Source organism: Chrysemys picta, chromosome 7, assembly GCF_011386835.1.
Source record: "Chrysemys picta bellii isolate R12L10 chromosome 7, ASM1138683v2, whole genome shotgun sequence".
NCBI classification, from domain to species: Eukaryota; Metazoa; Chordata; order Testudines; family Emydidae; genus Chrysemys; species Chrysemys picta.
Window position 1 is genome coordinate 53,202,893 of NC_088797.1, and position 21,314 is coordinate 53,224,206.

Below are 21,314 nucleotides of genomic sequence, written 5' to 3' on the forward strand. Positions count from 1 at the left end.
CCGAAGGGGTCCGGTGCCGTGGAGGCTTGTCCGACGCCACTCGCGGTGTCGGGATAGTCGGTGCCGCTGGGGCACTGCGCACCGAGGCGCTTGGCGCTGGGGCTTGACGCGCCGATGGAGCGTCCGGGCTAAGTGCCGCCTCCATAAGGAGTTGCCGAAGCCGAAAGTCCCGCTCCTTCTTGGTTCTCGGGCTGAAGGCCTTACAGATCTTACACTTATCTGTTTGATGGGACTCTCCCAGACACTTCAGACACGAGTCGTGCGGGTCACTTGTGGGCATAGGCTTAGCGCAGGACGCGCACTGCTTAAAGCCGGGAGCCTTGGGCATGAGCCCGGCCACGCGCCGGGGGAAAAAGGGGGAGAACAACCCCCTTAATCCCCTTTAACTATACAACAACTGTTAATAAAGTAATTTAAACAACTATCTAACCATATACAACTAGAACTATAACTATAACCATCTATAAACGGAATAAGCTAGGGAGAGTGGAGAACAGCTATGCCGCGCTCCACAGTTCCAACAACCGTCAGGGGCGGTAAGAAGGAACTGAGGGGGCGCCGGGTCGGCTGGGGTATATATCCAGCGCCATGAAGGCGCCACTCTAGGGGGCTCCACAGCCGACCCGCCGGTGTTGCTAGGGTAGAAAATTCTCCGACGATCGTGCACACGGCACGCGCACACCTAATTGGAATCGATATGAGCAAGCACTCAAAGAAGAAACAGCCAATCCAGAGTTAAAAATTGTTAGAGATTATGGAGAATCCACCATGCCCCTGGGTAAGTTGTTCCAATAGTTAATTATCCTCACTGTTAAAAATGTAGGCCTGATTTCCAGTCTGAATTTGTCTAACTTCAGCTTCCAGCCATTGGATTGTGTCAGACCTTTCTCTGCTAGACGGCAGAGCCCATTGTTAAATATTTGTTCCCCATGTAAGTACTGATAGATTGTGGTCAAGTCAACCTTTAACCTTCTCTCTGTTAAGTTAAATAGATTGAGCTCCTTCAGTGTCTCACTAGAAGGCAGGTTTTCCAATCCTTTCATCATTTTTGTGACTTCTCTGACCCCTCTCCAGTTTATCCACATCCTTCTTGAATTGTGGACACCAGAACTGGACACAGGATTCCAGCAGTGGTTGCACCAGTGCCAAATCCAGAGGTAAAATAACCTCTATTCCTACTGAGATTCCCATTTATGCATCCCAGAATCTCATTAGCTCTTCTGGCCACAGAGTCAGACTGGGAGCTCCTGTTCACCTGATTATCCACCACGACCACCAAAGATTTTTCAGAGTCACTGCTTCCCAGAAGAGTGTCCCCCAGCCTGTACATACAGCCTACATTCTTTGTTCCCAGACGCATACATTTACATTGAGCCATATTAAAACACATCTTGTTTGCCTGAGCCCAGTTTATCAAGCAATCCAGACTGCTCTGTACCAGTGACCTGTCCTCTTCATTATTTACCACTCCACCAATTTTTATGTTATGTACAAAAGTATTAGTAATGATTTTATGTCTTCTTCCAGGTCATTGATAAAAATGTTAAATAGCGTAGGGCCAAGAACAGACCCTTGTAGGACCCCACTGGAAACACACTGGCTCAACGATGATTCCCCATATGCAGTTACATTTTGAGACCTATCAGTTAGCTAGTTTTTAATCCATTAAGGTATACCATGTTAATTTTATATCATTCTAATTTTTTTTTTTAAATTAAAATGACATGGTACCAAGTCAAACATCTTACTGAAGTCCACATATATTACATCAACACTAGTAAATTTATCAATCAAACTCGTAATCTCATCAAAGAGATATTTTAAGTTCCTTAAATACACATTGATTTGCATTAATTATATTACCCTCCTTTAATTCTTTATTAATTGAGTCCTGTATCTGCTGCTCCATTCTCTTGCTAGGGATTGATGTCAGATTGACAAGCCCACAATTAGTCAGGTCATCCCATTTATCCTTTTTGAAAATTGGCACATTAGCTTTCTTTCACTCTTCTAGAACTTCCCCAGTACTCCAAGACACATTGAAAATTAACATGAATGGTCCAGCAAGCTCCTCACCCAGCTCTTTTAAACTCTTGGATGCAAGTTATTTGGACCTGCTGATTTACAAATGTCTGTTTATGCATCCCAGGATCTATTTAACATCCTCCCAAGATACCAATAGAATAGAAAGTGTTCTCATCGCCATATGAGACTGCATTATCTGTTTTTTTTCCCCTAAATACAGATCAGAAATATTTATTGAACACGTCTGCCTTTTCTGCATTACTATTGATGATAATCTGGCCAACGGACAGCCCTCTCCTTGTAGTCAGAATGCCAGCCCCTCCCTCCCCAGGTGCCCAGAAACCAACCCCTTCCCACTGCAGTTAAAGGACAAGGAGATGCCCATTACTCCCTAAGCTACCACAGACTGCATTGCCCTCAACCTCCTCCTTGCCCTTCCCCGCGATTTAGACCAAGATCTCTGAAGGGTAGGACTCCACACCATGCCAGTAAAGTGAAGCGATCCGATCCAGCACTCACCTTTCAGAGTCTTCTTGAGATGAGACAGGAGTCCACCAAGTCGCTGCAGGTCAAAGTAATCCACCTTCCCATTATAGAAGAGCTGAGGAGGAACATATGCCTCTGGCAGGAAGGGAACAGAGAGATTTATGGCAAGCGTCCCAGGCTGTGGCCCAGCTAACACAAAGAGACAGAGAGCACTAAGCACTGGCCCCAGCCTGGGGAGCCAGACAGCCCTGCAGATGTGTCACAAATCCACTCTGGAAGAGTTGGTTTCCAGAGAGGAACACACCCACACGTGCACAGAGCCAGGGCACTCAGAGCCCTGACTGGCCACACACTGCTCCCCTGCAGGTGCCTTGTCCTCGACAGCCTACTCATTCCACGAGTGGGGCAGGTGTCCACCCAGTTCCTAGCAACACACTCCAACCACCAAGCCACACAGTGGGGTGCTCCTGACCAATTCCAGGCTGGACAGAGCTGGGAGGCGGGGCTAAGGCTGGAATAGCAGGGTGCGGCAGGCCAGGACTGACGGGAATAGATGATGCTGGGATAGAGGGTGTAAAAGCAGCTAGCACAGGCCCCACTGGCCAGATAGTGCTGTTCATCCTGCACTTCAGGGCTCTGACAAGCCCATCCACTCCCCTCGGAGGGCTGGTCTGTGTGAGGAACCTGAGTGGCAGAGCTACGGAGTCATGTCCTCAGAAGGACCATTCCGAAACAGTGAGTGTGCACAGTGGCGTTACCTGGGTGGAGCACTATCCCACATTAGCAATGCCAGTAACCTCCCAGGTGTTGCCAAGTCCCAAGTGCAGTGGTACAGTTCATTATGCCGTACCAGTAAGATATTTACAGCTGGTACTGCATACCGGAAAGACAGAGGAGGAACCCACCCCCAGCCCCGCCCCCTGCCCTTCCACGTAGCTGCATCTCCTCCTTCTGTATAGCAGCCCCGCCGGAGGACAGGGCTGGGGGTGGTACAGCTGCCGGAGGAGCTGCCAGCGTTCTGTTCCTTTCCCTGCTGGGAACCGCAGCAGGGAAAAGGAACTGAACGCCATCAGCTCCTCCCGCGTGGCTGTACCGCCACCAGCCATGCCCCCTCCCAGCCCCGTCCTCTGGCGGGGCTGCTGTACAGACCCCAGGCTGGACGACTCAGGAGATGCAGCTGCGTGGAAGGGCTGGGGGCAGTACAGCAGCCATGCCGGAGGAGCTGCCAGCAGGGGGCTGCCCAGCGGCCCCACGTTCTTCTGCTTCTTTCGCTGCTGCAGTTCCAGAAAGCCCTGATCCCCTAGGAACCACAGCAGTGAAAGGAGAATGCCGGCAGCTTACTCCAGTGCGGCTGTACTGCCCCTAGCCCTTCCACACAGTTGCATCTCCTTAGTCTTCCTGACTGGGGTCTGTACGGGTCTGTCACATCTTATGGGCATTTAACATGTGCAAATTCAGCTTTATGCGGTCGGAAAAAAACAAAACAAAAACAAAAAAGAAAAATAACAATTTAAAATACTGTTCCTGTAGTGCAGGCAATTCCGCCCGCCATTACACTCAATGTAATTTTGACTATACACGGTTTTCACTTTACGCGCTGACCGCAGAATGTAACCCCAGCGTAAAATGAGACAGACCTGTACAGCAGAAGCCTCCAGTGCAGCAGGAGGAGGACAGAACCGCCCCGCCCCCGGTAATGTGGGATGGATGTGGATCATGGGGAAGGGATGGGGAGAGCATGGGGCCCTGGGCTGGGAGTGGGTCAGGGAGGAGTCATGTGGGAGGTCACGTGCCCCCCCCCCTTTTGTGTCCCTCCCATAAGTGCAGCGTACCAGCAAAAAATGATTTCTACTTGCACCACTGCCCAAGTGTAAAGGTTCCCAGGCTGCAGGGTCATGAAAGGTCACTGGCTCCTGAACGGAGCTCAAGTGTCCAACCTCCTGGAAAACAGCAGCCAGGCCCCATCCCGTTCCCACCCCCAGTGTAGCGGGCTCTCCACGGCAACGCCGCTCCCCTGCTGATTGCTGGAGCATAGAGAGGCCTTACCCTCACTGTTCAGGGCTGCAGGAGCCTTGGCCTTGTGCCCGTCCCAGTAGCAGCGCAAGGTGGAGATGAGTCGATGCAGGAAGCAGACCATGTATTCTGGCGGGCACAGTACAGTCAGGTTCTGGAGGGGGCGGCAGAGCGGACAGTGAGGGAGGGTCACACTTGGCAGTCACAGCAGCAGCACGGCTTGGACTTTCTGCTCCCAGCCCCACTCTGTACACTCTGCTGTCTTGCAGACTGCGTGGAGCATTGGCCGCAGAGCCCAGCCCCAGCACACAGCACCTCCCCAAGAAGGCAGCAGCCTCTCGCAGTGCCCCTCCCCATGGCATCGCCAGGTGGCATCACAAAATTGAGTGTTGGGCCAGCCCGCTGGCCTGAAGGCATGCTAGCAGACAAACGTTTGAACGCCAGCTGGGCACTCTCAGTGGCAGAGAAGGCAAGCTGCTAAATAACGTAACCATGCAGTGGGGAAGAGCACAAATACCTAGCACAGAGTTAGCTGTGACCACTAGCATCACGGAGACCTTCAACAGCAGCAAGTGAAGCAGGCTGCCAGCTGGGGTTCCCTGGAGCTAGGGCTGCACTGGCTTTCTCCCAAATTTCCCACCATTGCACTAACTGTGGAGCAGCTCCACCACCGGCAGCAGCGAGAAAGCACTAACCCTAGCACCCTGGCTAGTCACTGATATCTTGTCCCCAGAGATGCTCTGACCAGGGTTAAGCGCCAATGCTCCACCTACACTAGTATCCCCCACAGCTACTGTAGTGGGACTGCACTGGGGCCTGTGCAGCCATGAGATCAGAGGGGAAGGCTGGGGCAGACACAGGCTGTGTCCCAAGATGACAATCCCTTCTGGGTGCTGAGCCTATGAGGGTATCACAAACAGCCTCTTGCAAGAACCAGGCAGCTTTGTATCATTGACAGCGGCACAATTCCCTTCACTACCCTCGAGTGGGTCCAGCCTGGGAAGGTGAGGACAGCGGCAGCATCACAGCAGGGCCGCGAGCACCTCCAGCTATCACCATGCTGTCTGCCTTCCAACAGCACCTGCCCAACAGACCCAACATGCCCCTAACGGCGTGTTGCTCTCAGTGCCTGAGTGAAGGTAGGGTCATATTCTCCCTGTGAGGGGCTAGCAATGGGGTCCTAAAGGGATGAGAACCTTGGCTGGGAGAGGGGTTAAAACATTTGGCTTCTTCCTCCCCACAGCCTGCCTCAACCCCAGCACCCGTCCCGCCCCAGTGCATGCTGCGTGCGCAAGCCACACTCTGGAGGACAGCACGCCTGGCAGTTACAGGGGGAAGAGCTGAATCCCCTGGGTTCTATCCCCTGGACAGTCACTGTGCCAATCCTTTCCTGTGCCAAGAGGGCCCAGTGCAGCCACGCAGCCAGCTCATATTGGTGCAGGGCTGGGCTGCCCAGTCTGGAGGCACTGGAGAACAACACTGGCCCCTCACAGGAGGGCTGGCGCCACGACTTACCCCTCGGTTGCTAGCATTTTCCTGAAGGAACTTGCGGAATTTGTTCAGGAAGATGTATCTGGAGGCTTCCCCCTGCCAGGAGAAAGAACAGCGGTGCTTACCCAGCTGTGAGAATCCCCTGTGCTCTTCTCTCTGCTTTGGGACTGCTCTGCTCACCTGGCCCAAAATTCACCCCCAGAAACCCCTTGGGAATCAAGTGCCACACAGGCCTTGGCAAAACCCTCTGCACAAGGGCCAGTTTCATCTTTGGGGACCTTTTAAGTCTTCTCGTGCTAGTCTTCATGCCCGGTACACTCCACTTCTCCCTCCCAGCTCCCCTTCTGGCCTGCACCAAGGCAGACCAAGCTATTCCCACTGCAGACATGCATCCCGCACCACTGGCACCAATGTCCTGAGAACAACACTTGGTCCCTCCCCACGGAGCCAGTGACCTATGGACAGCTATGTTCTGTTGCCATTTAGACAGCAATTTAACAAGTGCCACTAAGTAACCTGGGAGCTAGGCTTAGCAGGGCCAGTACCCACTCCACCTTCCTGCCAATATCATCAGTGCCTCCTGATGTGAGTGCGGGTTAGTCAGTAGGACCCTGCTGGGATCTGCCAGTGTGGCCAGTTATTGTGAACACAGTATGCAATGCACATGTGCAGAGGCTTTTAGAGGCCACATACCAACGGGGTGCAGGCTAACATATCACTAGAATCCCACAGAGGAAGGAAATTCAGCACGAGGGAAGAGCTCTGGTTTCTGTGTTGGACACCAAGGGCCAAAGCAGGTGACTCACAGAATGAGAAAATGCAGTTCAGAGATCCTCCACTCCCCCTTAACACAGAGTCCACGGCTCAGGGAGCAATGCAGCTTGCCTGCACAGATCAACACGGACCGCTGCCCTCTCCAAGGCTGCCTCTCCGCATCCAAGACTGGGGGTGCTTGGTATGGTATGGCAGAAGTAGCCCTGGGTGGGGAAAGGCTGAGCAGCTCTGCCTTGAAAGCCCTGCAGTCCGTGGATGCCGCATTAGAGGGGCCCACAAGGTGTTTCCATTCTACTTACCCCTCCTCGGTCTTTGTTGTTCAGAAGCAGCTTCAGGATCTGAACCTGGAGTTCTTCCACCACTGAGAAAGGGACACACAAGTCAGCCATCAGAGGAAGTGCCCTGAGAGCTCAGAGCCCATTCACCCCCATGCCACGGGCAGAGACTGCCCCCCAGGAGTCAGGAAGGCATGCTCAGGCCAGCACGGCACTGTCCATGGCTGCTGGGCCCTCTCGGCCTGGCCCCCGGCTCCCACTGCGCGGCCATGGGAACACTGACCAGTTCGGCACACATGGGCGCGCAGCTGTCTCCTCGCTGCCAAGGGCACTTGGAGGCAGCTCAGATACCTGTTCTGTGATGATGTGAGTGCATTTCGCCACACGGCTCTACAAGGCGCTGGTCCCCCAGTAGTGACCCCCTCACAGACCTTCAATGCGTTTTTTGAGCCGCTGGCAGCCTCTGTCATATGCCCGCCGGCGCAGCCTCTCCTCAGCACTCTCCTCCTTCACCTCCTTGCTCTCCTTGCCCTGGGGTGAGAGGGTGGTCGACAGTTAACCCCAGCCCAGGACCGGCACACCAAGCCCAGCACCACAGAGGGACAGCGGCATTTCCTCCCCAGGGAGAGCGAGCGGCCTGGCAGCTGGCGGCCAAGCTGGGAGCCCTCCCTGGAGTGTCACAGGTCCCCCATTAGACACGGGAGCCAGGAAGGAGCCACCCTGCTCAGAGCCACGCCCCTGCCACAGTGCCAGACCTCTGAGGGGTGGAGAGCAACTGGACAACCCCGCAGAATTGCAACAACAACTTGGGAGGGAAGCCCTGACCCTTACCCTCCTGTAAGGTATACCTGCCCCCACCCCGCAGCAGCACACAACCCAGGTCAGACCGTGACAGATGGCAGTGGAGGGGTTGGGAGCCCTTGGCGCACAGAGGATACAGCACAGATCTGCCAGTTCTCATGTGAGAACAGCCAGGGGGTTCCCCTGCCTACCCAGCCAGTGGACTGCACCTCAAAGTGTCAAGAGGTCAGCAAGGGAACAGGGCTGCCACCCCCTGCAATCCTCTCCAACGTTCTTCAGATACTGAACTAGGAGCCTACAAGCAGCACTGAGCTGGGGGGCTGGCAGCTGCTGAGTCCCACTGGGCTGGGAGAAGGAAGCAGCAGCTGCCTTGTTAGAGCCCTGCTTTTAGTGCCTTGTCCCGCAGAGTGACCCAGCTCTGTCTCTTCTCCCCCCCCCCCCCCCCCGCGAAACACCATTCCTTTCCCAGGAGCCCCCAGCCTCATCTCCCTAGTTAATCTCGCTCTCTCTCCAGCTCAGGGTGCTTTTGACACATCATCTACATATCAGACTCAGCCAAGCCCACCCCACTTCACCCCAGCAGACAGACACCCCACCCAGCTTGTCCCCAGCAGCTGACAGCAGGAGACAGCAGACAGCAGCTCAGTCACTGTGAGCTATTTTAACCTCCATAGAGAATGCCCTGCCAGCATCCTGCTGGGGCTCCTCTGTCGATCGCAGCTGCATGCCAGGCAGAGAGAGGCAGCTCTGGGAGCTAACAGCCCCCAGTCCCTACCTAGAAGCCAGTCAGCAGCCAGTGCAGCTCCTTGGCACAGGGTCACAGCAAGGTACTCACTGCCCTTAACCCCAGAGACAGCAGGGGCTAGTGGGCAGCACTGGACCTTCCTCCCAAAACCACCTCCTCCCCAGCCACCACACTCCTGCCCATCACTTGGGCCCGTAACCAGGTCGCTCGCTGACTCCGCCTCTTACTGGACCCAGCATTCAGGCCATGTCCAAACCCTGATGCTTCCTCTTCACACTCTGCCACACCCAGAGTATCGCTCCTTGGTGCTGCCACCTCCTCCTGGCTGGCTCTGGCCCCTCACTCCCCTGGGCTCCATGCAGAGCAGGCAGCTCAGTCACCTTCCTGACTCACTGCTCTTCCCTCTCACCCCTACCAAACCCTGCACGCCCCAGTCATCTCCACATCCAACATGGCTCATCACCTCCCCAGCAGTGTACAGGGGCGTCAACCTGCCTCCACTCCACCAACATCCCCAGCCTTCATCACCCACCTGTCAGCTCCTCCCACACCTCACAGAAGCCCCAGCCAGCCACTGCCTTTACCCCCTCAAAACTGCACCTTTCGCGTCTCCACACCACTGTGGTGCTGCAAGAACCGGCCTGGGGATGCCACTCAATAGGTGCTGTGCTGGGACTCTCCCTCGCTCCCCCCCACCCCCCGCAACCTTTCAAACAAAGGCCCAACTACGAACGGGACCATCCCTACCACGCCTAAGTCGCTCAGGCAACTCTCCAGCCCCAGCGCCTGGCTCGTCCGTGCCCGGCAGACTGAGCTCTCCAGATAGGGACCGTGTTTGTACAGCGCTGGCACAATGGGCCCCAACAGGGCCCTGAGGTGCTGCCAGAACGTGTCAATAACAATGCAACGACCTGGGACCCAGGAACTGGGTTCTATCCCCAGGACTGCCATGCTGTCGCTGGGCCAGTCCCTGGCTCTGTCAAACGGGAGGATACCAACCTTTGGTGTCAAGTGCTCTGATCATGGAGGAGGATTGCTACCCATCGTTCTGACTCCACACCCTTGAACACCACACTGCAGCAGTCTGGTCTGGAGGGGACAGAGGTCCCCACATAGAAAGAAATGGCCACAACATCCGGGCCAGACACAGCTGAAAACCCATCCCAGTCGGCATGGCTACCTGGCTATCTAACCCAGCCACAAAGTGCAAGCATGTCCCAGATAATGGGGCACCCCGTAGCAGGAGGCAGCTATGCCTTTCCCAGCCTGCCACCATCATGCCTGCCTCAGGTCTCAGCCAGACACCAGGTGAAGCAGTCAGCTTCACCTACTTAGCCAGCTGGCAGCACAGCTAGGCCTTCACTCTATGATCGCACACACACACACACACACACCCTACTGGGCAGGCCAGGCATCTTTCCCACTCCCAGCAGAGGCATGTCATTGCACACCTCTTTGGTGAAGCGGTTTGGCCACCAGGTGGTGGGGATGAGCTCCTGCAGGCCAGCCTCCTCCACACGCAGGGGGCTCTTGATGTAGAAGAACACCACTGAGCGGAGTAAGTCGAAGCTGTGCGGGAGTTAAGTGAGAAGCCCAGCAGCTCAGCTGGGAGCACGCACAGGAGGTCAGCCATACAAAGAGCCCCAGAGGAGGGAAAAGCAACCCCACCGCTAAGATGGGGTTAGAGGTTAGGCACCTTTCCAAACAAACTCTTGAATCCATCTTCATGAGGTGCTTGGAAACTGGGGGGATCCCACTGAAACGGACAGGCTGGGTGCCGGGGGGGGGGGGGGGGGGGGGGGCTGATTGCTGTGAAAGCTGCTTTGGTGAATTCTCTGTGGTTTCACTCCATGAGTCGGCTAACGGATATAGAGTGTGGGGTTTGCATAGACAGAGAGAAGCAGGGCATGGGACAGGAGAAAGAACGCAACAGGATGCAGCACAGTCTGGAGAGCTCCCCTCCCTTCTTCAAAAGTGAGGTTCCATGGAGAATGGTACCAGCCATTCCTGCAGATACAAGAAGGCCCCAGCATGACTCGCCTCAGAACACAGGGCACCCAGGGAGAGGAAACTGACTGGATTTTCTAGAGGGTATGTCGGAATGGGAGTAAATGCAAAAGATACAGGACATTGTTGAGCAGATATTTCCTGGACTTCTCGTGCTTCAGGACTGCAATGGTGAGCCGGAGGTAATGGATCTGGGGAGAGAGATAAAACAGAGTCAACAGGAAAAGCTGTATCCCAGGGAAGCGACAAGGGTTCAGTTACCAATACAAGTACACCCGGAACAAAGAGCTGCCACGTTTCAAGTCAGCAACTCAAGAGACTGACTGAGCTCTCTGAGTCGATTTGGCTTAACAGAGACACGGTTCAGGGGTGACTTGGGAAACAAATATTTAACAATATATTCTTCAATCTAGCCACAAAAGGTAAGATCTAGTGACTGGAAGCTGAAGCTAAATAAATTCAGACTGGAAATAAGGAGTAAATTTTTAACAGTGAGGTAATTAACCATTGGAACAATTTACCAAGGGTCATGCTGGATTCTCCATCACTGGCAATTTTTCAATCAAAAGGAGAAGTTACTTACCTGTAACAGGAGATTCTTTGAGATGGATGGTCCCTGTCTGTTTTCCACTGAGGGCGATGCACATGTGCACAGAGCTGTAGCTTTCAAAGTAGCTCTGTTCGCATGCGCATTGCCCTCAGTGGAAAATTTACTCCTTATTTCCAGTCTGAATTTATCTAGCTTCAGCTTCCAGTCACTAGATCTTACCTTTTGTGGCTAGATTGAAGAACATATTGTTAAATATTTGTTTCCCAAGTCACCCCTGAACCGTGTCTGTGTTAAGCCAAATAGATTCAGAGAGCTCCGTCAGTCTCTTCACGCTCCTGGCTCCTTATGGGTTCGCGTCTTCGGTTCTTTTTCCACCACAGATCTACAGATCCGCAGTGGAGGGGAAGGAGGGTGGGTTTGGAGTACAGGTAGGGACCATACATCTCAAAGAAACCCCAGTTACAAGTAACTTCCCATTCTCCTCCCTAGAAGTGAGCATCCACATCGAAAAATCGACTTTGCATCCTACACAATCCCTAGAATTCATAGGAGCACACATTGATGAGGCCTCCTGTGCTTATCTGCCAAAAGACAAGATTCCTGAGCTTACTGCTCACCTTAGTGACCTCCAGCCCTTCAATATCAGCCAGAACTTGCCTTTCCCTCCTTGGTCAGATGGCAGTGTGCACATATGTCATGCCCTTCACTCATCTGTGGTTCTGATGTCTCCAGCTCTGGCTACAGGGAGTTTACTCCCCCATGCACCAGTCCATGGACACCCGGTGGAACTGTGGAGTCCTCTCTTCCCTCCGATGGTGGACAAACCCATTCCATGTTTGCTCCAGAATGCCCTTTCTTCCATCCTTGCCAAGCGTTATAATTATAACAGATGTGTCGCTCGAAGGCTGGGGCACCCACATGACATAAGGCACTTGGAACGTTCAGGAAACCAGGGTGCACATCAACATCCGGGAACCTTGTATGGTACACAAGGCGTGCCATGTGTCCTTAACAGCTGTCTGTTTTTTTCATGTCAGACAACATCACTGCGGTTTTGCCACTGTGGAAATGGTGCATTTCACATCATATCCTCCTGTCGGCAGCCTACCTACCGTGAACCCAGAATGTACTTGCCAATGCTCTCAGCAGGAACTTGTGTAACTCCCATTCGTGGTCAGTTGCAAACTGATAGTTGCAGACATCTTCGGCCACTGGGGAACCCATCAGGGACCTCTTTGCATCTCACACCAATACCAAGTATTGTTTGAGGGGAGGACTCAGTACCCACTCGTAGAAGGACACCCTGATCATCAACTGGTCAGACCAGATCAACTATGCCTTCCTTCCATTAATGTCCCTGCCAGGCATTCTATACAATCTCAGATGGGAGGGGGTGATGGTCATCCTGATCACCCCATATTGGCCTCACCAGTTGTGGTTTCCTCCTCTTCTCCACATGTCAGTGTTCATCACTCCCAATGTTCCTGCAACTACTCAGGCAACACAACTGTGGACTCAGACACCCTGATCTGAGGGCGCTCCACCTGACAGCATGGTATTCGGATGGATGCCTCCGCTAACACACAAATGCTCGCAGGCGGTTTGAGAAATTCTCTCCAATAGCAGAGGTAGTTCCACAAGGTAGTCCTATCAGGCCAAATGGGCTTGTTTCATTACCTGGGCCCAACATAGAGGTCTTGCCCCAGAGGCCATGGGCATCTGCTCTTTCTAAAGACCTAGGGGCTCATTCTCAACTCCATCAAAATGCATGTAGCAGCCATTAGTGCCTTCCACCCTCCCATGGATGGACATTCTGTCTTCACCCGCCCCTTAACTGCCAGGTTCTGGAAGGGCCTTGTATGCAAATACCCACCCATCCAGGCTGTTGCTCCTCAATTTAGTCCTCCCATCATTAATGAACTTCCCCTTTGAACCTTTGGCCTCCTGCCCCCTTTCTCTTCTTTCTATGGAAGTCATCTTTCTGATCGCCATTATCTCTGCAAGGAGGGTTAATGAACTGGGTTAAGGGGCTATGCTAGCAACCCGTCCTTTCACCACATTCCATAAGGACAGGGTCTCACCTGCATCCCAGGTTCCTACCAAAGCTCGTTTTCCGTTTCCACCTCAACCAACCCATACACTTGCCCATTTTCTTCCCCAAAGCACACGCCTCCAGTGCAGAATGACAACTCAACTCCCTCGATGTACGTAGGGCCCTGGCCATTTACCTGCAAAGGACAAAGCCATTCCGGAAGTCTCCCAGACTATGTGTTGCCATACCAGAGAGAATTGAAGAGCAGGCCATCTCCCACCAGAGACACTCGAAGTGGGTCTCAGAGTGCATTACGCTCTGCTATCAATTATTGGGATGGTCCCCAGCAGGTGGGATGGGGCACATTCCACAAGAGCGCAGGCATTAGCTGCTGCAGCGCTCCATGACGTGCCCCATCACAGATATATGTAAGGCGGTCACATGGAGTTCGGTACCCGCCTTTTCTTCTCTCTATGCCCTAGTGCATGATTCTGTGACAGACGCCTCTTTCGGCATGGCGGCCCTCCGTTCCACAATTCCATCATCTTCTTTACATCCTCCTCCTACCTACATACTGCTTGTTAATCCTCCTCAGTTGAATACAATAAGGACCAATACTTGAAGAAGCTGGGATGCTGACACTCTAGTTTCTGTTCTGGATCGCCCGTCAGACAATTGGCTGCTAGGTAAGGGAAGACAAGGATTCCTCGTGGTCAGAAATAAGCTGCTACCACAGAGAAAACCTTTGTGAAGACTCATGAGGAAATGATAAGTCCAAATGGGAGACCTCTGTATTGAAAGTGCCGAGGACCCACCATGAACCTCAGGAATAGTCTGTGGGTTGCATGTACGTTGATATGGAAGCAAGCATCCTGCAAATCGCGTGTCATAAACTACATACCTTTTTATAGTGAGGGAATGATTGCCGAAAGCATACCATGTGGAACTTTGGTTTCCAAATGTATTGGTTGAGGCATTAGAGATCCAAGATTGGTCTCCATCTTCCCGTCTTCTTGGGTACGAAGAAATAGTTGGAGTAGAACCCTGTGCCTTGGAGGGGTGTAGGAACTGGCTCCACCACTCCTCTTTGCAGGAGGGAGTCCACCTCTAGGGCAAGAAAACTGTCATGAGAATGATCCTTGGAACAGGAGCGGGGTGGGGGACGTAGCATCATAAGCTTAATAGTGTAGCTGCACCGAAAGACATTCAGAACCCACCTGTCCATTGTAATCCCGCTCCATGCTGGCAAAAAGAGTTTGAGACTGCCCACAAAAGGAGTGACTGGCAAGGCCAGTGTGTGCAGTGTGGATAATGGGTCTCTGGTCATAATCAGAAATACTGTTTACACACAGACTGAGTGTGTTGTATGGAGGACTGCGCTGTCGAAACAGATGGACGGGGTCTGTGAACCTTGGGGCGTTTGTGTGTAGGTTTGTAGGCCCGTTGGTGGTAAAATTGGGGAGTTCTGTAACATTGCGTGGCAGTGGGCAATACAGCTTTCACTTTGATGCGGACGTGTAAATGACTAATGATCACAAGGTGGCTCTAGAATCTTTCTGCGAGTGCAACGAGTCATCCATCTTTTGATTGAACAGGTGTGACTCGTCAAAAGGGACATCTTTGATCGTGTTCTGCACTTCTCTATGGAAGCCAGAGGAGTTGAATCAGGATTCCCTCCTCATGACAATTCCAGTTGCCAAAATGCACGAGGATGTGTCTGCTGAATCAACCATGGCCTGAAGTATGGACATAGCTATCAACCTGCCTTCCTCTAGACTAGCTTGGTGTGATGGGTTCGGTCAAAGAGATCCCCTTGGGACTGTCATCCAATGTGTTGAAATTACCTCTGAGCCTGTTTTCCCTACCAGCTTGGGACTCCAGAACCCTGCCTTGTTGAGTCAGACACGCTAGCCTGCTGCAACACAGACCCAGGGTCTGGGACATGCCCCCAAAGCTTCAGACTAACTAAAAACAGCTCAGCAGGTTACCTGTCTCCAGCACCCAGACACCCAGCTCCCAATGGGATCCAAACCCCAAATAAATCCGTTTAATCTGTATAATGCTTATACAGGGTAAATTCATAAATTGTCTGCCCTCTATAACACTGATAGAGAGATATGCACAGCTGTTTGCTCCCCCAGGTATTAATATCTTACTAATAAACAAAAGTGATTTTATTAAGTATAAAAAGTAGCATTTAAGTGGTTTCAAGTAATAACAGCCAGGACAAAGTAAGTCACAAAGCAAAATAAAACAAAACACATAAGTCTAAGCCTAATATATTAAGAAACTGATTACACCCGTAGGCCTGGTCTACACTACGGGTTTAGGTCGACTTTAGCAGCGTTAAATCGAATTAAGCCTGGACACGTCCACACGACGAAGCCCTTTCTTTCGACTTAAAGGGTCCTTTAAACCGGTTTCTTTACACCACCTCCGACGAGGGGATTAGCAATAAAACCGGCCTTTGCGGGTCGGAATTAGGGTAGTGTGGATGGAATTCGACGTTATTGGCCTCTGGGAGCTATCCCACAGTGCTTCATTGTGACCGCTCTGGACAGCACTCTCAACTCAGATGCACTGACCAGGTAGACAGGAAAAGACCCGCGAACGTTTGAATTTCATTTCCTGTTTGCTCAGCGTGGAGAGCACAGGTGACCACGCAGAGCTCATCAGCACAGGTAACCGTGATGGAGTCCCAGGATCGCAAAAGAGCTCCAGCATGGACCGAACGGGAGCTACGGGATCTGCTCACCATATGGGGAGATGAATCAGTGCTAGCTGAACTCCGTAGCAGTAAAAGAAATGGCAAAGTATTAGAAAAGGTCTCCAAGGCCATGAAGGACCGAGGCCATAACAGAGACACACAGCAGTGCCGCGTGAAAATTAAGGAGCTACGGCAAGCCTACCACAAAGCCAGAGAAGCAAACGGAAGGTCCGGGGCAGAGCCGCAAACTTGCCGCTTCTACGCGGAGCTGCATGCCATTCTAGGGGGTGCAGCCACCACTACCCCAACCGTGTGCTATGACTCCGTCAATGGAGAAACACACAGGGATGACGGTTCGGGGAACGAGGAAGATGAGGATGGAGGTACTGTAGGTAGCTCACAGCAGCAAGAAAGCGGAGAAACCGGTTTCCCCAACAGCCAGGATATGTTTGTGACCCTGGACCTGGAACCAGTAACCCCCAAACTCACCCAAGACCCTCAGGGCACACAGGAGACCTCTGGTGAGTGTACCTTTGTAAATATTTGTAAACATTACACATGGTTTAAAAGCAAGCGTGTTTAATGATTAATTTTCCCTGGCAATCGTGGCCAGTACATCTACTGGAAATGTCTGTTAACGTGTATGGGGATGGAGCGGAAATCCTCCAGGGACATCTCCAGAAAGCTCTCCTTCATGTACTCCAGGCCAGTAGCACGTAGTCTGGAATCATTGCATAACAAAGCATGGCAGTGTATGGTCCCGGTGTTTGCTGGCATGCAGACAATATCCATTCCTTATCTCTCTTTGTTATCCTCAGGAGAGTGATATCATTCACGGTCACCTGGTTGAAATGGGGTGATTTTATTAAGGGGACATTCAGAGGCGCCCGTTCCTGCTCTTCTGAACAGAAATGTTCCCCGCTGTTAACCACGCGGTGGGGGGAGGGGTGAAGTGATCATCCCAGAGAATCGGGGGGGGGGGGGGGGTTTACTTGGGTTTGTGCCGCATGTTAACCGGGAAACCGCAGCCCCTCCTTTTACATTGAAAACCCATTTTAAATGGACAACCCAATTCATCCTTGATATGGGAAATGCGCTGCTGTTTGAAACCTTTCCCGCATGTTAAGAAGGTTAAAAAAGCCAAAACACTGTGGCCTACCATGGCTGCCTGCAAGCCGAAATATGCGACCTTGTAATGAAAGAGTGTACCCATTGTTCTCTAAAATGTGTCTTTTTTAACCACCTCTCCCTTCTCCTCCACCAGCTGCAAATGTTTCTCCTTCGCAGAGGCTAGTGAACATTAGAAAGAGAAAACGTAGGACGCGGGACAATATGTTCACGGAGCTGCAGATGTCCTCCCACGCTGATAGAGCACAGCAGAATGCGTGGAGGCAGTCAATGTCGGACATGAGAAAAGCACAATATGAACGAGAGGAGAGGTGGCGGGCTGAATGGCGGGATGAAAAGAGCAAGTGGCGGGCTGAAGACGATAGGTGGCGTCAGCTTGCAGACAGACGGCAAGAGTCAATGCTCTGTCTGCTGGAGCATCAAACTGATATGCTCGAGCGTATGGTTGAGCTGCAGGAAAGGCAACAGGAGCAGAGACCGCCGCTACAGCCCCTGTTTAACCAACAGCCCTCCTCCCCAAGTTCCATAGCCTCCTCACCCAGATGCCCAAGAACACGGTGGGGGGGCCTCCGTCCACCCAGTCACTCCACCCCAGATGATCGCCCAAGCATCAGAAGGCTGCCCTTCAATAAGACTTAAAGTTTTAAAATGCAGTGTGTCCTTTTCCATCCCTCCTCCCCCACCCATCCCAGGCTACCTTGGCAATTATCCCCCTACTTTTGTGAGGAACTAATAAAGAATGCATGAATGTGAAAAAAAAATGACTTTATTGCCTCTGCAAGCGGTGCTCGAATTGGGGAGGGGAGGGTGGGGTGGGGTGGTTGGTTTACAGGGAAGTAGAGTGAACCGGGTCGGGGGGGGGGGTTGGAGGGTTCATCAAGGAGAAACAAAACAGAAGTTTCACACAGTAGCCTGGCCAGTCACAAAACTCGTTTTCAAAGCTTCTCTGATGCGCACCGCGCCGTGCTGTGCTCCTCTAACCGCCCTGGTGTCTGGCTGCGCGTAATCAGCGGCCAGGCGAGTTGCCTCAACCTCCCACCCCGCCATAAAGGTCTCCCCCTTACTCTCACAGATATTGTGGAGCGCACAGCAAGCAGCAATAACAATGGGGATATTCTTTTCGCTGAGGTCTGAGCGAGTCAGTAAGCTGCGCCAGCGCGCTTTTAAACGTCCAAATGCACATTCCACCACCATTCGGCACTTGCTCAGCCTGTAGTTGAACAGGTCCTGACTCCTGTCCAGGCTGCCTGTGTACGGCTTCATGAGCCATGGCATTAAGGGGTAGGCTGGGTCCCCAAGGATCACGATAGGCATTTCAACATCCCCAACGGTTACTTTCTGGTCCGGGAAGAAAGTCCCTTCCTCCAGCTTTCGAAACAGAGCAGAGTTCCTGAAGACGCGAGCATCATGTACCTTTCCCGGCCATCCCACGTTGATGTTGGTGAAACGTCCCTTGTGATCCACCAGGGCTTGCAGCAGCATTGAAAAGTACCCCTTGCGGTTTACGTAGTCGGTGGCTTGGTGCTCCGGTGACAAGATAGGGATATGGATTCCGTCTATGGCCCCGCCACAGTTTGGGAATCCCATTTCAGCAAAACCATCCACTATTGACTGCACGTTGCCCAGAGTCACTACCCTTGCTATCACCAGGTCTTTCATTGCCCTGGCAAATTGGATCACAGCAGCCCCCACCGTAGATTTGCCCACTCCAAATTGATTCCCGACTGACCGGTAGCTGTCTGGCGTTGCAAGCTTCCACAGGGCTATCGCCACTCGCTTCTCAACTGTGAGGGCTGCTCTCATCTTGGTATCCTGGCGTTTCAGGGCAGAGGAAAGCAAGTCACAAAGTTCCATGAAAGTGGCCTTACGCATGCGAAAGTTTCGCAGCCACTGGGAATCGTCCCATACCTGCAGCACGATGCGGTCCCACCAGTCTGTGCTTGTTTCCCGGGCCCAGAATCGGCGTTCCACGGCATGAACCTGGCCCCAGTGACACCATGATTTCCAAATTGCTGGGGCCTGTGCCTTGTGAGAGGTCTATGTCCATGTCAATTTCCTCATCACTCTCTTCACCGCGCTGCAATCGCCTCCTCGGCTGGTCCGGGTTTCGCCTTGGCATGTCCTGGCTCTGCATATACTCCAGGACAATGCGCGTGGTGTTCATAGTGCTCATAATTGCCGCGGTGATCTGAGCGGGCTCCATGATCCCAGTGCTAGCTATGGCGCCTGGTCAGAAAAAAGGCGCGAAACTAGTATCTGATGGACCAGGAGAAGGAGGGAGGGCGGGAGGACCGAGTGACGACATGGCGTACAGGTACAGGAACAGGGAATTAAAATCAAGAAAGGTGGCTGTGCATCAGGGAGAAACACAAACAACTGTCACACAGAATGGTCCCCCCAAAGATTAAACTGAAAACCCTGGGCTTAGCAGGCCGTTGATTTCACGGAGGAAGGGGAAGCAAATGAATACAGAACAAATCTATTTTTTACATCTTAAGCTGGCAGCCAACGGTGCAGCATGAGTGATAGCCTCTGCAGTATGACGACGACGGTTACCAATCGTAATATACCATCGTCTACCAAAAGGCAAGGGGCTGCTGCTGTGTAGCAATGCAGCCCCACGTCTGCCAGCCCCACGTCTGCCAGCACCCAGATCGCCCTCGGCCTCTTCTGGGTGCTTAGCAGACAATACTGGGCAATTGGCAGAAAATACTATACTACGACTGGTAGCCATCATCATCGAGACAGTAGCATGTCTGCACAGGTGGCCATGATTGACAGCCACTGCAGTACGACGACGACGGATACCAGTCATAATATACCATCTCCTACCAAAGGGCAAGGGGCTGGTGCAATGCAGCCCTACGGCTGCCAGCCCCACGGCTATTACTCATGCTACACCGTCTACCGCCAAAAGGCAGTTAGCAGCTGCTGCTGTGTAGCAATGCAGTCCCACGTCTGCCGGCACCCAGAGGACATATGGTGACGGTGAGCTCAGCTGAGCTGAGCGGGCTCCATGCTTGCCGTGGTATGTTGTCTGCACAGGTAACCCAGGTAAAAAGGCGCGAATCTATTGTCTGCCGTTGCTGTGACGGGGGGGGAGGGGCCTGACGACATGTACCCAGAACCTCCCGCGACACTGTTTTGCATCATCCGGGCATTGGGATCTCAACCCAGAATTCCAAGGGGCGGCGGAGACTGCGGGAACTGTGGGATAGCTGTGGAATAGCTACCCATAGTGCAATGCTTCGGAAGTCGACGCTAGCCTCGTACTGTGGACGCGGTCCGCCGACTAGAGCACTTAGAGCATTTTATGTGGGGACACACACAATCGGCTGTATACAACCGATTTCTATAAAACCGGCTTCTATAAATTCGAACTAATTTCGTAGTGTAGACATACCCTTAGAGATGTTCCAATAAGCTTCTTTCACAGACTAGACTCCGTCCTAGTCTGGGCCTAATCCCTTCCTCTGGTACAGTCTTTGTTAGATCCAGCAGACATCTCAGGTGGTAAGCAGGGGTTCTCTCGTGACTAGCAGCCCCTTTTGTCTTGTTTCACCCCCTTTTATAGCTTTGGCACAAGGCGGGAATCTTTTGTCTGTGCTTGTTTCCCTTGGGAAAAATTGAGCTCCCTATGGGAAAACTCCAGCAGGAACCATCCTTCTACTGATGCTCAATCAATGAGAAACCTACCAGACCCTAACACTGTCTAGGAGGATGTGAGTATGACTGTCGCTATAATTTATGCATGGATATATTTAGGATTTATATATGCTTGGATAGTCATAACTTTGCAGTAACTATAATAAAATTGATAAAAGATATTGGACATTGTTCTTGTGAGTGTATGGGTTACTTTCCTTGATCTTCATATATTCCTAGAAGCTCTAGATATGAAACAAGTGGCAGAGGTACCTCTGTTGAACTTGAGACTTTAGCCACCAGAACATAACCCACAGTGGTGTCATACATCATCACTAAATGTACTTTAAATAACATAAAAGGCTACACGTCAGAACCATCTGATAGTCATGTTTTTGGAACAGGAGCAGCAGGCCATGGGTAATGTCCGGATCCCCAGACTCAGAGGAAGAACCAGAATCTTGCACCAATGGCAGTGCCAACAGAGCCGACAGAATGGGGTGTGTTACATGAACATTGCCAGGTGGCGGCAGATCAGATGCAGGGGACAGAGTTCCCTTGGTAGATAAGAGTACCAGAGCACGTAGAGACGTCATCCTTTCCAGGGTGAACAATTCATGAGGCCCGGGAGCATC

General features: G+C 52.3%; 1 protein-coding gene across 18 annotated transcripts in view; it reads right to left on the minus strand.

The window, feature by feature from the left end:
* RNF123 (ring finger protein 123) overlaps nucleotides 1-21,314 on the minus strand; it is a 143,995-nt gene that overhangs the window by 82,020 nt on the left and 40,661 nt on the right. For all 18 annotated transcript variants that reach the window (XM_065553164.1, XM_065553160.1, XM_065553158.1 and 15 more), the window contains 7 exons: nucleotides 10,735-10,808; nucleotides 10,062-10,179; nucleotides 7,496-7,595; nucleotides 7,089-7,150; nucleotides 6,040-6,111; nucleotides 4,558-4,678; nucleotides 2,545-2,646 (listed from right to left, as the gene is read on the minus strand). In XM_065553164.1, the coding sequence (XP_065409236.1) occupies nucleotides 2,545-2,646; nucleotides 4,558-4,678; nucleotides 6,040-6,111; nucleotides 7,089-7,150; nucleotides 7,496-7,595; nucleotides 10,062-10,179; nucleotides 10,735-10,808 (649 nt within the window). The remainder of the gene's footprint in view (nucleotides 1-2,544; nucleotides 2,647-4,557; nucleotides 4,679-6,039; nucleotides 6,112-7,088; nucleotides 7,151-7,495; nucleotides 7,596-10,061; nucleotides 10,180-10,734; nucleotides 10,809-21,314) is intronic.